The 23891-nt window shown below is 43.0% G+C and overlaps 1 protein-coding gene across 2 annotated transcripts in view; it reads right to left on the reverse strand.

Annotated features, from left to right (window-relative positions):
- Positions 1-4117: 4117 nt before the first annotated feature.
- The window catches only part of CPPED1 (calcineurin like phosphoesterase domain containing 1), a 117782-nt gene continuing 98008 nt past the window's right edge, over positions 4118-23891 (reverse strand). The window contains exon 4 of one of the 2 annotated variants that reach the window (XM_004270167.4): positions 4118-6358. In XM_004270167.4, the coding sequence (XP_004270215.1) occupies positions 6129-6358 (230 nt within the window). In that variant the 3' untranslated portion in view covers positions 4118-6128. Of the gene's footprint in view, positions 6359-16591; positions 17431-23891 lie in introns of those variants that run through there. The other variant, XM_033428783.2, reaches the window with a different exon arrangement.

The raw sequence follows: 23891 nt of genomic DNA on the forward strand, positions 1-23891 counted from the left end.
GCAGGAAGTTAACTTGATTACTTAAGTTGTAAGTTCTCTGTTGCTTGCCTTAAGCAGTAGTTCAAATCTCAGTTCCATTCTTTAAGCTTTTGCTGCTCTATCCTGCTCATGTACACTTAGAGGTAAGCCAGAGATTTGTGTGAAGTTCACATAGAAAATCAGGGGATTTCCATTCCCACCTCTCTGGGATTCCTCACTCTCCAGTGACCTGGGCTTCTTCCCTGGCTTCTCTGGGCAAAGAGATGGTGGGTTTTGGGGAAACACTTTATCCATCCCAGTTGTGTTGCTCTACAACTGTGGTTTGCTCTCAGGACAAAGTGGAACAGGGAGAGGGGAAGTTTTGAGCTCCTGGTTTTTGTTCACTCTCCAAATCACCAAGTAGGCTTTTTGAGTCTATAGTTATCTGCAGCAGTGCTGGTCTGCAGGGGAAAAGCACTCAGCTCCGAGTGGAGCCCATTCCTTTTTCTGTTTACTCAGTGTGCACCAGTCTCAACTTTTCAGAAAGATTCCCCTTCACTCCTTCCGTGGCTTCCATCTTTCTCTTCTCGTGCTGAAACGAAGATGTTCCCTAAAGGTCTGTTTTAAGGTTCTGTCCTTAGGTCTCTTCCAGTGCTGCTAAATTTTCTCAGGAATCTCATTCATTCACATAGTCTCTCTGGGTATCACTTCCAAGGTGTATTTTTCACTTCTGAGTCCCACACTTGTATTTCCAGCCATCTCCTTCATATATTCCCATACAACCTTTAGTCTAAAATCAGTCCCTTCTCTGGGCTCACCTGCTTTGGTTACTGGCACAGCATTCATTCAGCGAGCAGGGCTTAGAATTACTAAGAGTCAAGAACACTTCTCTCTTTATCCCCAATTTCTTCACTGTGAGTGGAGAACCAAAGATAACACTGCTGCTGTTATTTACTGACCTGTTGACAATACCTAACTTTGAGGACGATTCCCAAAGAACTACCACAAGGCTTAGGAATGTGGCCTCTTTCCCTTCCCTGTATTGTGTTAATGTTGATAATTAGTATTGCTATCTATCTTTACTTATTTATTCCACATTCATGGTATAAGTATTCATTGAGCAGCTCCTCTGTCCCAGGCAGGGTTCTAGGCATTGGGAAGAATGGCCGATGAGACAGACAAGGTCCCTGCTGTTCCGAAGCTTGCATTCGGGGGTGGGCGTGGGGGGGATATAAAGATCAAGAAAAACAAGCAAATTTCTTAGTGACATGCTAGGAAGAAAGTAAACAAGGGAGTGGGGAGGTGATGCCTGGGGCTGAGGAACATAACCGCAGACAGGTGGGGAAGGAAGGATACTCTGAGGACTTCTGAGCTGAGGTCAAAATAATAGGAAGCCAATTCCCATCAGAGGAAACAGGAAGTGCACAGGGCAGTGGGACGGTCAGCAAGGGCAGGGTGGCAGAGCCGACGCTGAGAGATACGGGCGGGGCTGGGGCAGAGTGGGAGGGGCCTGGGAAGTCGTAGGAAGGAGTCTGGACTTTGTTGTAAGTGAGATGCAAAGCCCTATTAATGAAGAAAATTACTTTTTAAAAGACAAATATCAGAACAGAATAATAAAAGGTAACTTGTGAATATTCACATTCAATACAATTTATTTACATAGGTTTTTTACTTACATTGTTGTTTTAGGTGTTATCTAAAGAAAAAAACCAATCTGTATATATTTGTGTGTGTATGGGTATAGTCACTAACATTAAAATAAAAAAAAGGAAATAAAATCCATTGAAGGCAAAAGATAATTTAGTCAGTAAAATGTTTTCTAGAAAGATGCTAGAAATCATTTATTATTCCAAGAAAAAAATCCTCCATTGTGCCTATATATAAATATACCTAAGAGCTCTCCAACGGTGTAAGACAGTATTTTATGAAATTATTAAAAAAACCAGTATTACCTGTCAAGTACTATCTCTTGCATGTGCAACCAAAACTGCTAAGGTTATCTGAACAAGAAATCCCTGGTGTCTATTACAGAGAGCTTTTAATAGAACTTGCCTTGACAATTTATTCCTAAATCTTTTTTCCCCTTAGCTCAATACTATATTGTTACTTAATTTCATGACTGCACAAAACTGTTTTAGACACTACTTGGGGAATAAGTATTAAGAGTTCAAGTAAATGCAAATGATGTTTTTGCTACCTTTTCTCAAAAGATTTCACATTAGAAGACAGACTATAATATTAAACTGTATTATGTGTATATAGATTCTACAGTTATATGTAACTCAGTATCTTTTGCAGGTACATAAGGTAAATGGTCCTAGTGTTTTTTTTTGTTTATTTTTTATAGTGCTGCTATGAACATAGGGGTGCATGTACCTTTTTTGTTTTTAATAGATCTTTACTGGAGTATAATTGCTTCACTATACTGTGTTAGTTTCTGTTGCACAAGGCTTATCAGCCATATGCATACACATGTCCCCATATCCCCTCCCTCTTGTGTCTACCTCCCACCCTCCCTATCCCACCCCTCTAGGTCATCACAAAGCACCGAGCTGATCTCCCTGAGCTATGCTGCTGCTTCCCACTAGCCAACTATTTTACACTGGGTAGTGCATATATGTCAATGCTACTCTCACTTCACCCCAGCTTCGCCCTCCCACCCCATGTCCTCGAGTCCATTTTCTATGTCTACCTCCTTATTCCTGCCCTGCAACTACGTTCATCAGTACCTTTTTTTTTTTAGATTCCATATATATATATGCTTTTAATAGAACTGTTAGCATACGGTATTTGTTTTTCTCTTTCTGACTTACTTCACTCGGTATGACAGACTCTAGGTCCATCCACCACACTACAAGTAACTCAATTTCGTTTCTTTTTATGGCTGAGTAATATTCCATTGTATATATGTGCCACATCTTCTTTATCCATTCATCCAATGATGGACATTTAGGTTGCTTCCATGTCCTGGCTATTGTAAATAGTGCTTCAATGAACATTGTGGTACATGACTCTTTTTGAATTATGGTTTCCTCAGGGTATATGCCCAGTAGTGGGATTGCTGGGTCATATGGTAGTTCTATTTTTAGTTTTTTAAGGAACCTCCATACTGTAATTTTGATCGGAGTATAGTTGATTTACAATGTTGTGTTAGTTTCTGCTGTACAGCAAAGTGAATCAGTTATATATATACATATGTCCACTCTTTTTTAGATCCTTTTCCCAGTCTTAGTGTCATTAGTCAGGCTTAAAACTAGTGTTTGCCTCATAACCCTCTGTTAGGGACTGCCTAACTAGCAATGCTGAAAAATCAGGATATTATGAAATGTTCTGTTTGTTGGTGCCATGAAGTTTACTACATTTTTTCCCCTGTTCTCCAACTTGAGGGGAAACATGCCTGAAGACTTGAGATAAACTTACTTATTGCAAAAACCAAATGCAGTTAGATGATCATCTCCCCACCTGCTACTCACAAACCCACCCTTGAGTCCTGACAGTCCAGTTCTAGATCACTTTAAATAAGCTTCCTCCATCAGCAGCCCCTTGTTTTTTCCCCAATTAAAATGATTAATTGGAGGGAGGGAGCATTAGGTGGCCCTCTCTGCCCTGAGAGAGATGCTGGCTTCCTACCTGCTGGGGTAAAAACTGTAAACAAGGAAGGAAGCTTCATCTGATGAAGTGTTTACTGTTGTGGCCAGAGCTGTGTCCTGTGGCCCATTACGGTTCAATTCAGCTTTTCAATCTCCTCCAGTGAAAATTCTCTGCCTGGAACGACCTGCTCCTTGGACAGGCTTTTGCTACCCTGAACCTGGTGTCAGAGAAGGGGCTTCTGGGCCTTGCCTAGGCTTTACAAACGCTGGGATGAAGTCCCAGGGCCTCCAGCTAACTGGGTGCCGTGTTGCCAAGAGCGGGTACGAACCTCTCACCTGTGAAAAACGTTTTCCGGGAAAGAGGATAATGTCAGGGAGCGTAGGCTCAACAGCTAGGCTGCTTGCATCTCAATCCTTCGCTCCCCTCTGGTGAGGTGAGTGACCTTGGCCAAGGGGCCCCACCTCTCTGAGCCAAAGGACTTAAAACAGTACTTAGCACCTAATAAACATTCGAAACCATAGCACTTATGATCATGGTGTGTTTTATTGTTTATCCCAGTATAAGGCACTTAAAAAATATATGTCTTTTTTTTTTTATTAAAGAAAAAGGACTCATAAGTGAACGCATTGGTAATTATTATCAGAATGATACACTATCATTTCCTAACTGCTTTCTGAACCTATCACCATTGGGGAATACTGCTGTTTGGTTACTTTAAAAATGGTGAGAATTTCATAGGATTCCCTATTCGTAGCATATTCTTGCTGTGTTTTGAATCAATTATCTTCCTTATTAGGTTTTTGGAGAAGGAGATTTAGAAGTTTCATTTCAATTACTTTTAATTATTCCCATATCCTTCCCCAAACCCAAGTGCCACAGTCTAGAGCATTTTGCACAGGTGACGTGACAAAGAGAGCTCCAGTCCGTGGTGATTAAACTCTCCCCGTTTCCCCCAGGAGACCCACATCCACACTGATGGTCCTGGTTCACATTGCTCACGTCCGATTCTGAAGTTACCACATCCCAGGCCTCAAACACATGGCTTATTCGTTACGCCTCTTACTGAATTCCCCTTCTTGATCTCTTCTATCCCCATCTGTTGCAAAGAAAGACGAATTCGAAGCAAGAATGCAGCAGAACTCTAAAACAGGAGCATTCAAATTTTGAAAATTTTTAATTTCTTGCCACATAACAATGAGCTATGGTGTGTCACCGATCTGTAGTAAAATTAACTTCTTGTCTTTTGTTCCTTATGAATTTATATATCCAGTTATCTTTCTATCTAATTTCACATGGTTTTGCTACACTGACTGAAGCTTTTTAACATGAAAGTCTTTTAATTTAATGGACTTTGCAGTTCATTTGCAACCAGTTTTTTGTGTTTTTGTTTTGTTAGAATGACTGAATGCTACTGCATAACGCTGTGAAGTTTTCCTGGCAGGATGGCGAGTACCCAGGCTCCCTGTCCACCAGGATGACTGCTGGAAAAGGCGGCATGGATAAAATTACGCAGTGGTCAGGAGCCGCAGAGAAGCAGCAGCGAGGTAGATTAAACAAAGACAATGCTGATTTTAACCCATCCCCGCTCCTTGGTCAAGGGATCCTGCACCAGCACATCTAATCAAAATTGGTGCCAATTTAGATAACGTGGCTGAAAGCACTGTTTTGGCCCCACAGGAATTTCTGCTTGGTTTCTGAAGAACTCTGCATCAATTCCCATGTTTTCTGTCAAAGTAGACAGAGCTAAGAGTCTCATAAACGGAGGATGATTCCGATCACACGAGAACATCCACCTGCGGAGGGAGTTACTGCAGCAGCGAATGCGAACGTGAGTGAATCAGACGTGCTGCCCATGACTGCAGAGGCGGCCTTTTAGGGCTTCGGTTCTAGTCTCCGGGATGAGGTTTTTGAATGTGGACGATTTATGTGCAAAGGTGACTTTTCTAGCCGCCATGAAGGTAAACTCGAGCTTTGACTTGTATCCGCTTCATCATCGGCCATAACAGACGTCCCAGACTTTAACAGTAAATGTCGGCTACCCAGCTCCTCAGCCAGATGAGTTTCTGGCTCTGGTAACGGAACACAATTATTTGTTTTGTTAGGAAGGAAAGGAGATGATCTTCATTTTGCCTAGCATTTTGGGAGTTGTGACCATGGTTTACTATAATCAGATGACTTTTGTTCAAAGAATCATCAGAGATCACACTTGGATATCAGGGTGTGACTGAAATCGATAGGTTGACATTTACCATATGATGCCAGAAAACCATCTAATTCAGAGCAGAGTTGAGAGACACATCATTAGGAGAACTTATTCAATCACCCATGCAGAGAGATTCTAATAATATCATTTATTCTTTCATTCCCAGGCTCCTCCCCTCTCTTTTGCATAGGGAGGGCAGTTCTATTTTAAATATCATTTACGACAGGACCTAGCTCTCTGATTGAAGCGAAAGGACATAAATTCACAAATCTGCCTGGTACACTTTTTTATTTCAATATGGGGTTGTGTGCAGCTGCTGTTTCTTCCAAAATGAAAAACCAGTAGAAGTGAAAAGTGAATAAATCATAATCGGCAATCATTTTTTCTTCAACAAATCCATCAGATCGTCTTCTATTCCCTTCTCACTCAGCTCATCTAAACTGTAGTATCGATGGACGATCTTCTCAGCGGTGACCACCACGACCCGGAGCCCGTGGGTGTCTTTGCCCAGCTGGCATCCAATGGCAGATGATACCACCATGTCGAGGTCCTGGTAGGTGCCCCCGGCATTTCTGTGGTAGTGGCCTGAGAACACAGCTTTGATACCTGCAGGGAAGGGAAAAAACATTAGGGGGCCAAGGATTTCCATTTAGGTAACTTGGGGGCTCCAGTGGTTTCTTCTGTGAACAACACATATTATTATAGTAAATGCATAATATTATTCAGCATATGATAAATAAGAAGGCAGCATATGTGACATCCACAATCTTTTCAAGGATAATTCATATATATATAATACATTATTAACCTGTTTCTTGTAACTCATACAGGAAAGTACTAGGGGACAAGGAGAGAAGGGAGAAAAGGTGAATGACCTTGGGGGAGATGAAGGAAATATTTTGAGGCCTATATAACAGCCATAGAGTAGAAGGTACATGTCCATGAAAAATAATGTTTATCAGAAATATAGATCAATGGAACAGGATAGAAAGCCCAGAGATAAACCCACACACATAAGGTCACCTTATCTTTGATAAAGGAGGCAAGAATATACAATGGAGAAAAGACAGCCTCTTCAATAAGTGGTGCTGGGAAAACTGGACAGCTACATGTAAAAGGATGAAATCAGAACACTCCCTAACACCACACACAAAAATAAACTCAAAATGGATTAAAGACCTAAATGTAAGGCCAGACACTATAAAACTCTTAGAGGAAAACATAGGCAGAACACTCTATGACATAAATCACAGCAAGATCCTTCTTGACCCACCTCCTAGAGAAATGGAAATAAAAACAAAAATAAACAAATGGGACCTAATGAAACTTCAAAGCTTTTGCACAGCAAAGGAAACCATAAACAAGACCAAAAGACAATCCTGAGAATGGGAGAAAATATCTGCAAACGAAGAAACTGACAAAGGATTAATCTCAAAAATAAACAAGCAGCTCAATATCAAAACAACAAACAACCCAATCCAAAAATGGGCAGAAGACCTAAATAGACATTTCTCCAAAGAAGATATACAGATTGCCAACAAACACATGGAAGGATGCTCAACATCACTAATCATTAGAGAAATGCAAATCAAAACTACAATGAGGTATCACCTCACACCAGTCAGAACAGTCATCATCAAAAAGTCTACAAATAATAAATGCTGGAGAGGGTGTGGAGAAAAGGGAACCCTCTTGCACTGTTGGTGGGGATGTAAACTGATACAACCACTATGGAGAACAGTATGGAGGTTCCTTAAAAGACTAAAAATAGAACTACCATATGATCCAGCAATCTCACTGCTGGGCACATACCTGGAGAAAACCATAATTCAAAAAGAGTCATGTGGGCTTCCCTGGTGGCGCAGTGGTTGAGAATCCACCCGCCGATGCAGGGGACAGGGGTTCGTGTCCCGGTCCGGGAAGATCCCACATGCCGCGGAGCGGCTGGGCCCGTGAGCCATGGCCGCTGAGCCTGCGTGTCCGGAGCCTGTGCTCCGCAACGGGAGAGGCCACAGCAGTGAGAGGCCCGCGTACCGCAAAAAAAAAAAAAAAAAAAAGAGTCATGTACCACAATGTTCATTGCAGCTCTATTTACAATAGTCAGGGCATGGAAGCAAACTAAGCGTCCATCAACAGATGAATGGATAAAAGATGTGGCACATATATACAATGGAATATTACTCAACCATAAAAAGAAATGAAATTGAGTTATTTGTAGTGAGGCGGATGGACCTAAAGTCTGTCATACAGAGGGAAGTAAGTCAGAAAGAGAAAAACAAATACTGTATGCTAACAAATATATATGGAATCTAAAAAAAAGAAAGGTTCTGAAGAACCTAGGGGCAGAACAGCAATAAAGACGCAGACATAGAGAATGGACTTGAGGACACGGGGAGGGGGAAGGGTTAGCTGGGAAGAAGTGAGAGAGTGGCACTGACATATATACACTACCAAATGTAAAACAGATAGCTAGTGGGAAGCAGCCGCATAGCACAGGGAGATCAGCTTGGTGCTTTGTGTCCACCTAGAGGGGTGGGATAGAGAGGGTGGGAGGGAAACGCAAGAGGGAGGAGATATGGGAACGTATGTATATGTATAGTTGATTCACATTGTGATACAGCACAAACTAACACATCATTGTGAAGCAATTATACTCCAATAAAGATATTAAAAAAATAAATAAAAAAGGAATACCTGGATGGAAGGAGAAAAAGGTTTGAAATAGGAGAAGGGCTAAGGAGGTGGACTTGTCCCTCTCTTTTAAACAGATACTTTTTACTCATTAATTCCTTCATATTTCTCAGGAATCTCTGAGTCCAGGAACCAAAGATAGGGCCAGTGAAATAACAAAACGTGAAGACGTGTATGCAGCAAGGAGAAGGTACACGTTCCACACCACGAGAGAACAAGCTATTTACAAGCACTCCTTCAAATCTCTATAACTGACACCCAATTCAAATGCCCACTGTTATTCATTGTTCATAGGATACAGCTTTATTTTGGAAGCTGCAGTGTTCTCATTGTGAAAACGGAGATGGGATTTAGTAGGTAACATCTTCTCTGTTTTAAATGTCCTTCTGGTATTTTGTATGTGCAAAGCTGTCCTTACCCCTAGCCAGGAGTCCTGACTTAGGAAAAGCTGTTTTAACTTATCACTGGTTGCTTAGTGTCGCAGAGATCAGCCGCCCAGGACTGGACTTGCTGGTTAGCCAACAGGCATCTAAAGGACTTCTGGTGTATCTTATTCATCTTAGGACGTGGAAAGTACACCTCTAAGAATTTTTAAAAGCGTAAATCATATACTATGGTATATGTAATCATTTGTTGTCTAGCATCAAGATTATTGACAGCTATATTAAAATCTTTTTGAAAAAAAATAACGTTTATGGAGTTCTAATCAAGATAGCACAGCATGGTCAACATTTAATGTACCTCCTCCTCTCCAAACTTAGACCTATGAAGGATAAAATATAAAAAAAAAACCCAAAGGACAGAGATAGCTTCAATACCAAAATAAATAGCTCTATGGACCAGAAAAAAAGCAGGAAGGCAGAGTAATGAGTGGGAGTTGAGCTCTTACAAGATAATCAAGATTGAAAGCACTTTCTCTGAGATGAGGCAATAAAGGCTGGCTCCCGGCTGGAAACAGGGGTGGTGTTAATACCTCCGTTTATGGAAGGAGACTGAAGAAAACCACCGCTGCCCTGTTCCAGGGTGGTGGTGGGCTAGTACACCCTGGTACAAGCACTCCAGAAAAAAAAAAGGACCTGATTTGTAATGTTTACTCATTTCCATGGAGTTAACATTTTCACGGTGGCCGATTTCAAATGACCAACGTGATGTCACTGAACCAGAGTGGTCAAGAGATGCCCAGGAGCACACCCACCACCACGGAGTGTTCCCAACACACATACGAGAGCTGTCCGCAGCCAAAGAGCAGGGCTGAGAATAATACGGAGCAAGATAATTAGAAAATGGTTAAGTGTTGAGTATGAGCATTTATTACCCTTGCGTCTTAATATAATTTACTTAATGATGAGTTTGTATAATTAAATTCTAACAATGGCTGTTTAACAACCAACTCACACAATTCTCTAACACTTAATCATTGGTTTTCATGTGTTGGTAGGAGCTGTCTCCAGCACAGCACGGGGTGAAGGCTTATAGCAACCCACGGGCCTAGGGAGGAAGGACAGACACAGGTTCAAGTCAAGAAACCGAAACACGGTTTCGCAGGATGACTGGAGGGCCAGGACTCTAAAGCACTATCGTGAGGCCTGGTCCCCGATGGGGGCCGAAACCCCTGCACAGGGAGAAGTCAGTCAAGAGGAAAAGTGAGGGAAAAACCACCGCCTCCCCCGCTGCAAATACCATTTACCCAAACTGAACCTGAAATAAAAAATTCCACCATCCGTGAAAATTTCATGCTAAGTAAGACAGTCTTCAAACTCTTCAATCGGGAATATGAATTCACTTCAGGGGAAATCAAAGATATAAACTGTCTGAGAAATACTTAAAATAAATGTTTAGGATATCAAACGTACTCAATAAAGGACAAATATCCATTAAAAAGAACAAGATGTTGTGAAACGAAACGGGCATGAATTGAATGAGAAGGGTTGCTAATGGAAATTTAGAAATGGAGGACATAAAACATATGAATTAAAATTTTAAAACAAAGCCCTCGATAAATGGGATAAATTCTAGACTAGACACGAATCAGACAGGTAATTAGTGAATGAAAAGGTAGAAATGTGGAGCTGAATCAGAAAACAACACAGACACCCAGACATAAGCAATAAGAATGAGAAGTTCAAAGAACCCAAAGGATGGGTTATTTGGAATTTTCCAGAAAGGAGGAACATATGGGTCTTCAAATGAAAAGTACTAATAGGATAAATAAAAATCAATTTATACTGACATATGCCGTGGTAAAATTATGTAGCATCAGAAAGAAAAGTCTTAAAAAGGTATCATGGTGGGACTTCCCTGGTGGTGCAGTGGTTAAGAATCTGCCTGCCAATGCAGGGGACACGGGTTCGAGCCCTGGTCCGGGAGGATCCCACATGCTGCAGAGCAGCTGGGCCTGTGAGCCACAGCTGCTGAGCCTGCGTTCCAGAGCCCATGAGCCACAGCTGCTGAGCACGTGTGCCACAACTGCTGAGGCCCGTGCGCCTAGAACCCGTGCTCCGCAGCAGGAGAAGCCACAGCAATGAGAAGCCCGCGCACTGCAACGAAGACCCAACACAGCCAAAAAAAAAAAAAAAAAAAAGATATCATGGCAAAAGTACTATAAAGGGATGACAATTAGACAAGTAGCAGGCATCTCAGCCATAAAAGAATCAGGGAGTAATACTTTCAAAATGCTGAAGGCAAGTACTTGTGAACCTCAAATTTTGTACCTAGTTAAACCATCATTCAAGTTTAAGGGCAAAACAGATACATGTTTGGACATATAAAGACTAAGAGTTTACCACTTCTCAAAACATTATGCCGAGTTAAAGAAGTCAGATGCAGAAGGCCACATATTGTATGACTCCATTGATAAGAAATGTCCCGAATGGGCAAATCCACAGCGAAAGAAAGTATATTAGTGGTTGCTGGGTGAAAAGGGGAAAGAGGGAGTGGGAATGACTGCTAACGAGCACAGGGTTTCTTTGCAGAATGGTAAAAATGGTCTGGAATTAGACAGCGGCAATGGTTGCACAGTCTTGTGAATATATTAAAGCCACTGAATTTTGGAGTAAATTGTACGGTATGTGAATTATACAGCTCAATAAAAAAAGATTTTTTTTTTTTAAACCCGTATGGGAAGGGGAGGAGGCTAGAATGATCCATGTGGTAACGGATTAGAGTTGGAGACATCAGTATGAACTTGTGTTTACCTTAACGTGTAAACCCTGCTGACATCTGGAAATATATATAGATGTGTATGTACACAGGTTAGTAGAGAGACACACATTTCTTGCTCTGTCAGGTGCAAGTGCCTAGGAGCAAGGACACATGCTAGCAGGGAGCACACGTAGCAGCCACATCTTGGTTTCTACTTCTATTCTCCAACAAAAGGAACTATGGATCCTTGGAGAAATGGGTGTCTGTAAGACTGGGGCAGGAAATTTATTTAAAAAGCCACGAGTCTATACTAATACAAATAACTGACTGAATAAATGTGGGGAAAAGAGACAAACATCCCATACAGAAGACTAACAGATAATTTATGTGGAAATTCCTCCTTTAAGGAGGTGGAGTATAATAACTCCCTACCCCTTAGGTATGGGCTGTGCATAGCGACTTCCTTCAAAGAGTAAAGTATAAAGAGGGTTTTTTTTTTTTTTAAAAAAGTAACTTTACAGTGGAGAAACTGACGAACATCAACAGTGATGATACGTCAGGTTGATGGTATGTACCTTGATATGACTGGGATTAAAACACTAATTGACCTGTGTGGTCTTCCTCCCTTAAACCCATAATTCTGGCATGAAAAAGACATCAGACAGATCCCAATAGACATTCTATAGAATACCCGACCAGTACTTCTCAAAACTGTAAAGGTCATCAAAAATAAGCAAAGTCTAAGAAATGGTCACAGTCAAGAGGCACCCACACCAATGGAATACTACTCAGCAATAAAAAGGAATCAACTGTTGACACAGGCCACGTCTGGAGTGGATATCAAGGAGATTATGCTGATTTTAAAAAGCCAACTCAAAAGGTTCCATACAGTATGATTCCACTTACATAACATTCTTAAAGTGACAAAAATTATAGATATAGTTGCTAGGAGTTAGGGACAGGGATGAAGGGGGCTGGGAGTGGGTGTGGCTACAGGAGGGACCCTCGTGGTGAGAGAACTGTTCTGCATTTGACAATGATTCAAAAAAGGTATGAAGGAAATACGATCAAATTGTTTAACCCTTCTTGTTAGTAGGGTTCTGGGAGACTTTGAACAGAGCTCTGGAGACTATAGCCACTCTCCAGCAGCAAGAACTGAGACCCACCTGCGGGCAGGTGTGGGTCTGCCAGCCCTGGACCATGGCTAGGGATGGAAAGGAAGATGACCCAGGTTTCCCTACTTAAAACAGCCAAGGGTGGAGAGAAACAGCTATTTCCATTGACTGTTATTAGGATGCAAACAGATACAACTCATTTCAGAGGGTAATTAGGTGCTATTAGGTTCTGACATTTTGCTGTGCATTCCCCTTGACCCAACACCACCATTTTCATATAAATTTATCCTTCAGAGATACCCAGAGAAGAGCCCACAGATGTAGGTGTGTTTGTGGGGACAAATAAACAGTGCTCACAGAGGCACTGTTTGTAATATTCGTTTATGGGAGACTGGATAAATTATAGTGCGTGTATTTAAAAAAAAAAAAAAGAGGTTGATTTACATGTACCGGCACTGAAAGGCACCAAATATATTATTAAGTATGAACAGCAAGATGTAAAAAGAAGTGTTGTGTGATCCTGTTTTTGTAAAATAAAGATAACGCCCGTATAAGAGGGTGTGTGCTTGAGTTTGTACCCCCAGCTGAATGGGGGAGAAACAGACACTAAACTCACACAGGTGATTTCACCACCAGGGTGGTGGGGTGGGATTAGCAAGGGCAGGCATCACTTTCTATGTTTTTATTACTATAATGTTTGCAGTGATCATGCATTGATTTAGCGATCACAAACAAACATCAAGGTGACGTGCACTGGGAAAGAATGATGACAGGAGGGACGGAGGTGCTGCCACACCAGGGCCGGAGCTGCGTGGCTAAAAGCTGCAGCTGGAACCGCTGGGTTGGGTGTATTGCCGTTAAGTTGGGGAAGTGAACAGCTCCTGATCACTCAGGCTGGAGGGCCGTGAAAATGACTGCTTCCTCCACTGCCTTCCTGGGGTTTCCGAGCCTTACGGCCTGTGCCGTCAGACGCCCAAATGGGAGAGTGTGCGATTAGACCCACCTCGGGGAGCTGCTAACGGCTGGTCGGAAAGCACTTAGTATTATTATTTGGTTGTATGCTAAATTATGTTTATGAAATTTGGCTCTTTAGGCCTAATTCATAGTTGCAAAATGTACTATTCTGGAAGGAATGTTTGGCAATTTTGAAAGTTGCTCGCATTAGCCGTAATTAGCTGTGAAAACTCATTTATGTTTAGATTTCACGCCGTTATTTGTTGGCATTCGCAGAGACAGGAGTGTTAACGGGGACTGTGCAAGTGACCGGCAGACCTTTCAGAAGGGGTCTCGGTGGACTGTGGAGAGCTGGGCTTCTCTGCCATCAGCGTGTCCCATCCATTTCCCGTCCCAGGTCCCCGGGGCCTCATCATTTACTGATAATGTCCCAAGTCACAGAAATGTGACCAGATGAGGATTTTTAGATGAGCAAAGAAGCCTAAAGCGGACTAGAAATAAAGATGAAAGAGCTGTCGGCAAGCAGAGCTGCTGTGTTCAGAATCTTCTTGCTTCTGGTAAAAGAGATCCCCACCTCCCCCCTGCCCAGTACAGTGAGGAACTTGACATTTCGGAGTCCTGAACAGGAAATCAGGCAATGACCATGTGATAAACTCACAACGGGATGGTCAGGCAGGAGGCTAAAGTCTGTCTCAAAGTAGGGACGTATGAAAGACTCTCCACTCTCCTGCGTTCTGGTGCAGAGTTCAAGGCTCTGAGATATTCCCAGTTGGCCCAGGGAAAAGCAAAACACAGGGATGAGACTCAGGTGGGAAGTGAGGGAGCCTCCTCTTGGGTTGGAACCGGACCCAGGAGCCTGGTATTTGGTAGTGGGAGTTTCTACTTCCCACCTCCTGGGAAGTCCAGGAGTTCTGAACCCCAAAAATGTCTCCTGATTCTGTCCCAAAGAAGGGCAAACACTGAGGCAGAGTGGGTCGAGGGCAGCAGCAGCAGGACCCTAAGAATTATTTATTTATTTATTTTTGCAGGCCTCTCACTGCTGTGGCCTCTCCTGTGCGGAGCACGGGTTCCGGACGTGCAGGCTCAGCGGCCATGGCTCACGGGTCCAGCCACTCCGCGGCATGTGGGATCCTCCCGGACTGGGGCACGAACCCGTGTCCCCTGCATCGGCAGGCGGACTCTCAACCACTGCGCCACCAGGGAAGCCCCCTAAGGACTTTTTAATCCACCATCTCCTGAATCCTCCCAATAGACCTCTGTCCTAGGGACACAGGAGTCATCTCCATTTTACAGATGAGAAGACTAGGCACGGAGAAGTTAAGGAACCAAGGCAAAGTTACTCAGTTAGAAATCAGGGCAGCCAGGATCAGAACCATGGTACTCGGATGTAAGAGCTCAGGTTCTTGCAGACTCAGGTTCTGCCCTTTGGGACCTTGGGCAGGTTACTGACCTTTGTGAACCTCGACCTCCTCATTTGTAAGACAATAATAATACCTGTCTCACGGGTGGCAGAGAGGTTTGGATGACAGCTCGGATGCTGGCAACGTGTGCCCAGTAAACAGCAGGTGCTCATCATGCCCCGAGGCTCCCCTGCTGGAGTGGGACGCAGACATGACCAGCTGGCCTTGCAACGTTCAGGCCCTGCCACCAGGACTTGCAAGAAGTTTTACTTATGTTGGTTTTCTACTAGCTTTTTAAAAAATAATTGATTAATTTCATTTTTGGCTCTGTTGGGTCTTCGCTGCTGCGCGTGGGTTTTCTCTAGTTGCAGCGAGCGGGGGCTACTCTTCGTTGCGGTGCGCGGGCTTCTCATTGCGGTGGCTTCTCTTGTTGTGGAGCACAGGCTCTGGGCACACGGGCTTCAGTAGTTGTGACACGCGGACTCAGGAGTTGTGGCTTGCGGACTCGGTAGTTGTGGTTCACAGCCTCTAGAGCACAGGCTCAGTAGTTGTGGCGCACAGGCTTAGTTGCTCCGCGGCACGTGGGATCTTCCCGGACCAGGGCTCGAACCCGTGTCCCCTGCATTGGCAGGCGGATTCTTAACCACTGCGCCACGAGGGAAGTCCTCTACCTGGGGACGCATTGATTCACAACTCGATAGCGGTAGAGAATATATTAATAAATCATGGTTTTCCTGATGGGGGATTGATTTTAGTGGTGTTTAGTGGTGTTTTCAAGAGTTGTGCAGAATTTCCATTCAGACTGTTCATCAGTCATCTGTGGCCGACATGCCTCTATGGTGCCTTAATTGAGTATCACGTATAGATTGTTTTTAAATTATGAACTGCTGTAAGGAGGTGACAAGCATCTCCTTAAATTACCACCAGGAAAATCCGCAGCAGAGACAGCCCCTGCATCAAGAGTACGCCCTCCATGGCATTAGCTTCATATTTATTCCTCCATGGTATCAAGTCATAAAGATGCTATAAAAGCAATTTTTAAGCTGTCCTGATTCAAATTCATTTCAAATCAATCAGAGGATTGGGACACAATCTCCATATAATTTAATATTCTAATATCAGAAATGTGCCTCAAATCAACCAGGAAATCGGGATGCACCCCGGTACAATTTGGGGCTTAAAAACTGATGTCCTTAATGTCTTTAGTGTTACTTAGGCTTGGAAAGTGTGAACAGATTCTAATTGGGCAGTTTTTTCTTTTATCCTGAGTATACACTTATGAAAATGCTTGGCATCTTTACCTTGCCAGCTGTAGCAGTGAAACTTGTGTCACAAATCATTAGTCACACTCAATTTATTCTGTCTCAGTGGTAAGGAAAAATATGGGACTCATAAAAGAAAAAAAGAAAAGGAAAATTTTAAAAAGGAAAAGGTTGGTGTGAACACACAGAAAGCAGGCATAAATAATCCCTCCTGCAGGTAAGGAATTTCCTCAGCAGGCAGCCAAGAGGCAGGCCTGCAGACGGTGATCCCTGCTGGCGGCCAGTGGCCTGGGATGGCTGTGAGGCAAAGGGGAAGCAGATGTTTCTTAGGCAGGGCTGGAACGTCAGCTGCTGATCCAATATCGGGGTTAAGGCCCACCTGACTCATTCAGTATGACATTCTTCATATTAAATTACGATTTTGAGTTGCCAATTTGGGAGTTATAGATTCCAGTATAATCACGCTCAGCATTTTCCTGGCAGGTATCTTTCCAGATGCCTAAGTGTCCATGGCCCATGGCTGCCAGGGACTGTGGAGAAAGGCAACGGCCTGCTCCCCGTTCTTCGGCTGAGGCAGGATGCTGTTTCTTCAGCCAATTCGAGGCAATGAACATTTGCAGAGCTCCCTCTCGATGCCAGGTGTTGGTGGAGCCTAGCGGGGCACCCAGATCAACCATTCCTAGCAATCAAGAGCTTAAAGTCTACAGCTGGGTAGTACTGTAAAGTGCTTTCATAATAAAATGCAGAAAGTAAAAATAACACGGTTTAGCGGTGTTTTATTTACAGAATATCTGCTCTGAGCTGAGCACTTTGCATGTGCATCATCTCAGGTAAGCCTCATAAGGACCCCCACGAGGAAGATACTATCCCCTTTTACAGATGATGGGATCAGGCACAGAGAGGTTAAGTAACTTGTCCAGGGTCACACAGCTAGGATTTGTTACCTAGATCAGACTGACTCAGAAGTAGATGCTCTGTCTACCACCCTGGAGGTCCAAAGTGCCACGGATCACGGATGATGCTGGGGCCCAGTAAGAAGGCTTCCTGGAGAGGGTGGCTTCGACCTAAACACACCCTCAGCTTCTTCCAGTTCTTTGCTTGTGCCTGACCTGGGACTTGAAGGGAGGTCATGATTAGAGTAGTAATAATAATAACAAGCAGCAGCAGCAGCAGCATTACTTATGGAGTGTGCACCATCTGCCAGACATTGTTCTGAGCTACTTTACATGTTTTTTTTGTTTTGTTTTGTTTTGCGGTATGTGGGCCTCTCACTGTTGTGGCCTCTCCCGGAGGCCACAGGCTCCGGACGCGCAGGTTCAGCGGCCATGGCTCACGGGCCCAGCCGCTCCGTGGCATGTGGGATCTTCCTGGACCGGGACACGAACCTGTGTCCCCTGCATCGGCAGGCGGACTCTCAACCACTGCGCCACCAGGGAAGCCCCATGGATCTCCTTTTGAGGATCACCTGTAACCTAATTGAGCCGGGGTCTGCCAACCTTTTCCGTAAAGGGCCAGATAGTAAATATTTTAGGCTATTCAGTCTCTGTCGCAACTACTCAACTCTGCCTTCCTTTGTGACATGGAAGCAGCCGTAGAAAGTGTGTGAACACATGTGTGTGATCCAATAAAACTTTATTTACAAAACTAGAAGGAGGGCCACGCCCAGTAATGGGGGAAAAGTATACCAACTTAAAAACTACATTTGGGTGATCAAAAGTCAGTCACGATTTCTTGATTCTTCAAAAATTGGAAGCTTCTGTGCTTCTCCCAGATAAAGTAAACAACAAAGGACAAAGTAATTTGTAGTTTAGTTTATAAAACTATGGATGCCATTCCAACCAGAAGACACCAGCATATCTGCCCAAAAGAGAACACTGCTTTAAAGAACACAAAACTGGTCAATTATTCTATAATTGGAGCACCTGTCCTGATGGTCAGAGACTTCTGTATCTACCTTAAACTAAGAGTGTTCACATCCTTCCATCTAAAAAAGTAATCCAGACCTGAAATATGGAAAAAATTGTTTGCTGACAATTTTTGCTTGAAATTAAGTAGCTAATGGACTTACAGAGTAAACAAATGTACCAATAAGGGAAACTATAAAATTTAACCAGCATACATTTTACACTCAATAAATATAAATATACGCTGTTGAATTAACCTCCTAGTTGTCTCTCACATAGACAACATGATGTGGAAAGAGCTCTGAGGCGGCACTGGTCAAAAAGAAATGTAATGTGAGCCTCACGTGTAATGTTTGAATTTTCTAGCAACTCCATTAAAAAAAAGTAAAAAAATAACAGGTGAAATTAATTTTAGTTATGTATTTTATTTAACCCAATGTACCTAAAATATTATCATTTCAACATCTATTCAGTATATAAAATATTACTAATTTTACATCCTTACTTCCACACTAAGCTCTTGAAAATTCACTGTGCATTTTACACTTACAGCCTATATTGAACAGTGTGGGGCAGATGTGGAAATCCAATTCCAGCATTGGTACTTTTTAACTGAATGGCCTTAGTTTCATCATCTATAAAATGGGGATAATAACAGCTACTCTGCAAAGCTGCTATTGTGAGAAACAGCTCTGCTGTGCCTGGCACACAGTAGGCACCAAATGAATGAAAGCCATTTTTATATTAATTAATTAAAGCACTGAATATTTCTTTAACAGGAGTTCTTAATTATGAATATCATACAACAAGGCACAAATACAACAAGGCACTTTTGCAGAGCAAAAATGATAACTACACCACATATACAAGTAGACAAAAAAGGCTGGCTCCAGGGTCATCAGTTTCCAAAGTTTACAAGGAGGTTGAACTACTGGGTCAAAACACACCTCCCCCTTTTGGGTACAGCTTAAGGTATAACTGAAGAACCATAAACTGTGCATACTGGATCAGTTTTAACATATGTACACTCCTGGAAACCATCACCAAGATCAAGGTCATGAATGCACCCATCACTGCCAGTTTCCTGGTGCTCCTCTGGAGTCACTCCCTCCCTCCATCCCTGTCCCAGGCAACCACCAACTTGATTTTTGTTTCTATAGATTAATTTGGATTTTATATAAATGTAATCGCACAGTATGCACCTTTTGGGGCGGGGGGTGGTTCTGGTGTCTTTCATCCAGCATACTTTTTAAAGATTTCATGCAAGAATCATGGAAGCATTAATTTTGAAAGATTCATCCATGTATCAATAGTTCATTTTTTCATTGCTGAGAACTATTCCATTGTACAGATATCCCATAATTTGTTTACCCATTCAACTGTTGACGGACACTGGAAGTTGTTTCCAGAACTGCCTCAGCACTTTTGATGAAAATTGATTAACAATATAAATTTGGGTCTATTTCTGAACTCTCTTTTCTGTTCCACTGATCCATTTATCTTTTAATACCAAATGCCTAACAGTCTTGATCACTGTAGGTTCATAGTTAATCTTGAAATCAGATAGGATAGGTCTTTCAACTTTGTTCTTCTTTTTCAAAACTGTTCTTCTATTATAGGTACTTTGCATTTCCATAGAAATTTTAGAATCAGCTTGTGGATTTCTACCCAAAATAAAACTGCAGGAATTCTGATTGGTATTATGTTGACTCTATAGATCAATTTGGGGAAAATGCCATATTAACAAGTCTTCTGATCCATGAACGTGGTCTATCTTTTCATTTACTTAGGTCTTTAATTACTCTCTGTAATGTTTTATAATTTTTAGGGTAGAGAACTTAAGATATTTTTTGTTATTCCTAGGCATTTTATGGTTTTTGGTGCTACTGTAAATTGAATTATTTTTACAATTTCACTTGACAATTGTTTGCTGCTAGTATATATTGTACATAACTGTATTAAGAATACAACTGATTTTTGTCTATTAAGTTTATATCTGGGGACCTTGTTAAATTCATTTTTTAGTTCTAGAGATTGTTTTGTAGATTCCTACGATTTTCTAAGTAAACAATCATATCATCTGCAAATAGGGACAGCTTTACTTCTTCTTTTGAACCTTATGCTTTTTCTTGCTTTTTGTAATGGCTGGAACCTCCAATAAGATGTAAAACAGGAGTCCTGATCTTAGGGGAATCATTTAGTCTTTCATATTCCCATAGTTTAGGCTTTTGAAATAACTGTCAAATGATCCTTCAGAAAATGAACCAATTAAAATTCCCACCAAGGGTGTGAGAGTTTGGTCACCGAGATTCCATTCCCTGCTTGATCTTTCGAGGAAGAGCCTTGAAGAGGTTAAAAAGGGACCCTGCCCAGGACAACATACGTTTCTGTTTACCCAGAACTTCTGAGTAACTGCTGCTGTTATTCTATTATGCTGGGTAATCCCTTTCATTTCACTCTTAACGAAGCCCATTCACACGATTTACTCTGTGGGACTCTAATGGCGTCCCCACTAGGCTCCTTCACAGGCTGGTGTGTCCGTCCGCCAGCTGCTGGGCAGGTTGGCTGCTAATGGCTCACAGCTGCCCTTCTCTGGAGACCTGAATGACTGAACCGAAGCCACCGCACGCAAGTGGTGACCTCCCCTTGAGGGCTGGGGGTGGGGGAGGGGCACAGCCCACGACGGAACAACAGAAGCGTGCAAAAGGCCAGCCCCCAAACCATATATAGTATGACTCCATTTACACGACATGTCCAGAACCGGCACATCTACAGAGGCAGAAAGTAGATTTCTAGGGCAGGGAGGGAGGAAGGAGTTGGGGAGGAAATGGGGCAGTGACCGCTAATGGGATAGGCTTTCTTTATAGGGTCATGAAAATGTTTTAAGATTGACTCTGGTGGTGGATGCACAACTCTGTGAATATACTAAAAACCACTGAACTGGACATCTTAAATAAGTGAATTGTATGTTAATGGTATGGTATGTCAATAAAGCTGTCATGAAAAAAATAAAAGGAAAAAAGGAAAGAATGACTATAATAGTATTAGCTATCATTTGCTGAAGATCTCCTACAGGCCAAGCACCAGGAACAAGACCCATTATATGCATTAATTTGAACTCTTCAACATTCTAAAAGTACATTACCGTATACGGGGGATGGGGGAGTCCCCCACTACCACCACTCAAGGTGGGACCACCTCTGGTGAGATCCCTGCTCTGGAGCTCCTGCTGGATCAGGCTGAAGTCTGACTCCAGCTGAGCACATATCCTTCTTAGCTCTGTCGCCTGCCCTGTCCCGTTGTTACTTCCTTGTTCCCTCACATGTCCTCCAATCCCAGTCTCAGGCTCTGCCTCCAGAGACCGCGACCTAAGAGAGTTACTTCGTGTGGACCCCTTGCCATCACTATTGCTCTATTTGTGAAGCTCAAGGGCTCACCAGCCACCTGGCTTCTCCCATGGTTCCACCCACTTTAAAAACGACAGACTTTCTATTAGAGCCTCAGCTTGCTCTCTTCAGTGGTTTTAAATTTTCCATTTCACTAGTTATCTTTGTTTTTCTGCTTTCAAAAGTAATGCATGCCTGGGCTTCCCTGGTGGAGCAGTGGTTGAGAATCTGCCTGCTAATGCAGGGGACACGGGTTCGAGCCCTGGTCTGGGAGGATCCCACATGCCGCGGAGCAACTAGGCCCGTGAGCCACACCTACTGAGCCTGCGCGTCTGGAGCCTGTGCTCCGCAACAAGAGAGGCCGCGATAGTGAGAGGCCCGCACACCGCGATGAAGAGTGGCCCCGGCTTGCCACAGCTAGAGAAAGCCCTCGCACAGAAACGAAGACCCAACACAGCAAAAATAAATAAATTAATTAAAAGTAATGCATGCCTTAGGAGAGCAGTTGAATAAACTGTGGTACACTCACAGTTGTAAACAAACAAACCGAGGAAGATCTCCATAAACTGATACTGAATGACTGCAAAGAAAAATGTGAATAATGTGCAGGAAAGCATATATAGGAGCCTACCTTTTGTGTAAGGAAGGGAAAATAAAACACACACTGATGCATGCAACATACCCTATGCAAATAGATCAGAAAAACAGATCAGAAAAATATACTTGCAATATCTATTGCAAACAATAAAAAAATCAAGCCATTGGGGTAAAATGCCAGATAAATCCGGGTAAAGGGTATATAGGTGTTCTTTTTACTTGCACTTTTCTGTAAGTTTGAAAATATTTCCGGACAAAAAGGTTTTTTTTCAAAAAACAAGGCACGCTTGCTAAAAATAAAATCAAATATTATAAAAATACAAGGCACTTTAAAAAAGGAGGAGGGAAATCTCTTGAAATCTCTCTTTCCATTTTAGGAGTTCCGTGTGTCTTGTCCAGATAATTTGAATGGCTGTACTAATAAAAAACAGATGTAAGATATAGGTCTATAGAGATACACACATACACAAATACATATAATTTCACAAAAATGGGAGATGCTATCTTTGAATTTGATCCTTGCTTTTATTCACTCAACAATCTGTCTTTTAATTGTTCCCCTCAGGACATACGGCTCTATCTCAGAGCTGCCGTATAAAACCCTGAAAACTGTATCTGTAGTGTGTACAATCTAGGCTGTCAGATGATCATTCTATACTTTAAACTGGGAGGTCGGGACATTCAGAGTCTTCCGGCCCTCCAGGGACTGTTCAGGTACTTGGGGACACTCAGTGCAGCTTCTCAGAGAGCCTCGGGGGCCCTGGGGCAGTGACTCCGCAGGGAGGAAGGTGTCCATTTGCCCAGCCCCAATGGCCAGCTCTCCAGGGAGGGGCCCATCCATTCCTGTTTGCTGCAGGATCAACAGTGCAAGAAAAGACTCTCTCAGGTTAAAAAGCACCCAAGCCAGGCAGCCCTGCCTCTGTACCACTCGACCTGGGGTAGGGGTTTGGGGGGGTTAGCTGCTACGGGAGTTGAACCCCAATCTTCTGAAGGGCATGAGCAGCCATAGAAGGCTGGAGATGACTTCACTGCCAGGGGGTCAGGTGCTCCCGGGCTGGGCCTCCGCCGGAAGCCTGGGTGGGGTTCATGCCACCCTTTCTTTTGTGGGTGCTATGCAACACACAAACATCCGGCCACCTCAGGCATTTGCTCAGGTGTCTGGTCCACATGCTGCATGAAGCATCTGGCTTGTCCTGAGGCTTCATAGCCTCCTCTTGGGATTTCTCCTCTCTCTCTTTTTTTGTTTTGCTTGGGTTGAAAGTAATGGCCCAGCTATTGAAATGACCCTTCACCCGAGGCCAAGAGATTTCTTTTCTCTATAGAGTAGGAGCTGGTGTTAGGCGAAGAGATTTCTTTTGTTTTAAATTTTCTCCCCAGTTTCGTCTCCTAAAAAAATAGCCATGTAAATTCCACTTTTACCTCCCCTAGATAATCATCAACAAAATGATACTCTTCCCTTCCCAAGGCTCCTACAAGAAGGTGGGAGGGTGGCGGGATGAAACCACAATTCTCAGTGGCAGAGAAGTAGCTCAGAGAACACCGAGGGGCTGTGCATTTCCAGCTCAATCAGGAAGAGAGTGGTTTTGCTGAAAAAGTTCCCAAGAAGAGCGGGTGGAGAGAGATCCACTGATCCGTCATCACGCCCACACGCGAGGCGGTGGGGAGGGCCCCGCTCCTGTTTGTCACACG

Source organism: Orcinus orca, chromosome 16, assembly GCF_937001465.1.
Source record: "Orcinus orca chromosome 16, mOrcOrc1.1, whole genome shotgun sequence".
Classification (NCBI taxonomy): domain Eukaryota; kingdom Metazoa; phylum Chordata; class Mammalia; order Artiodactyla; family Delphinidae; genus Orcinus; species Orcinus orca.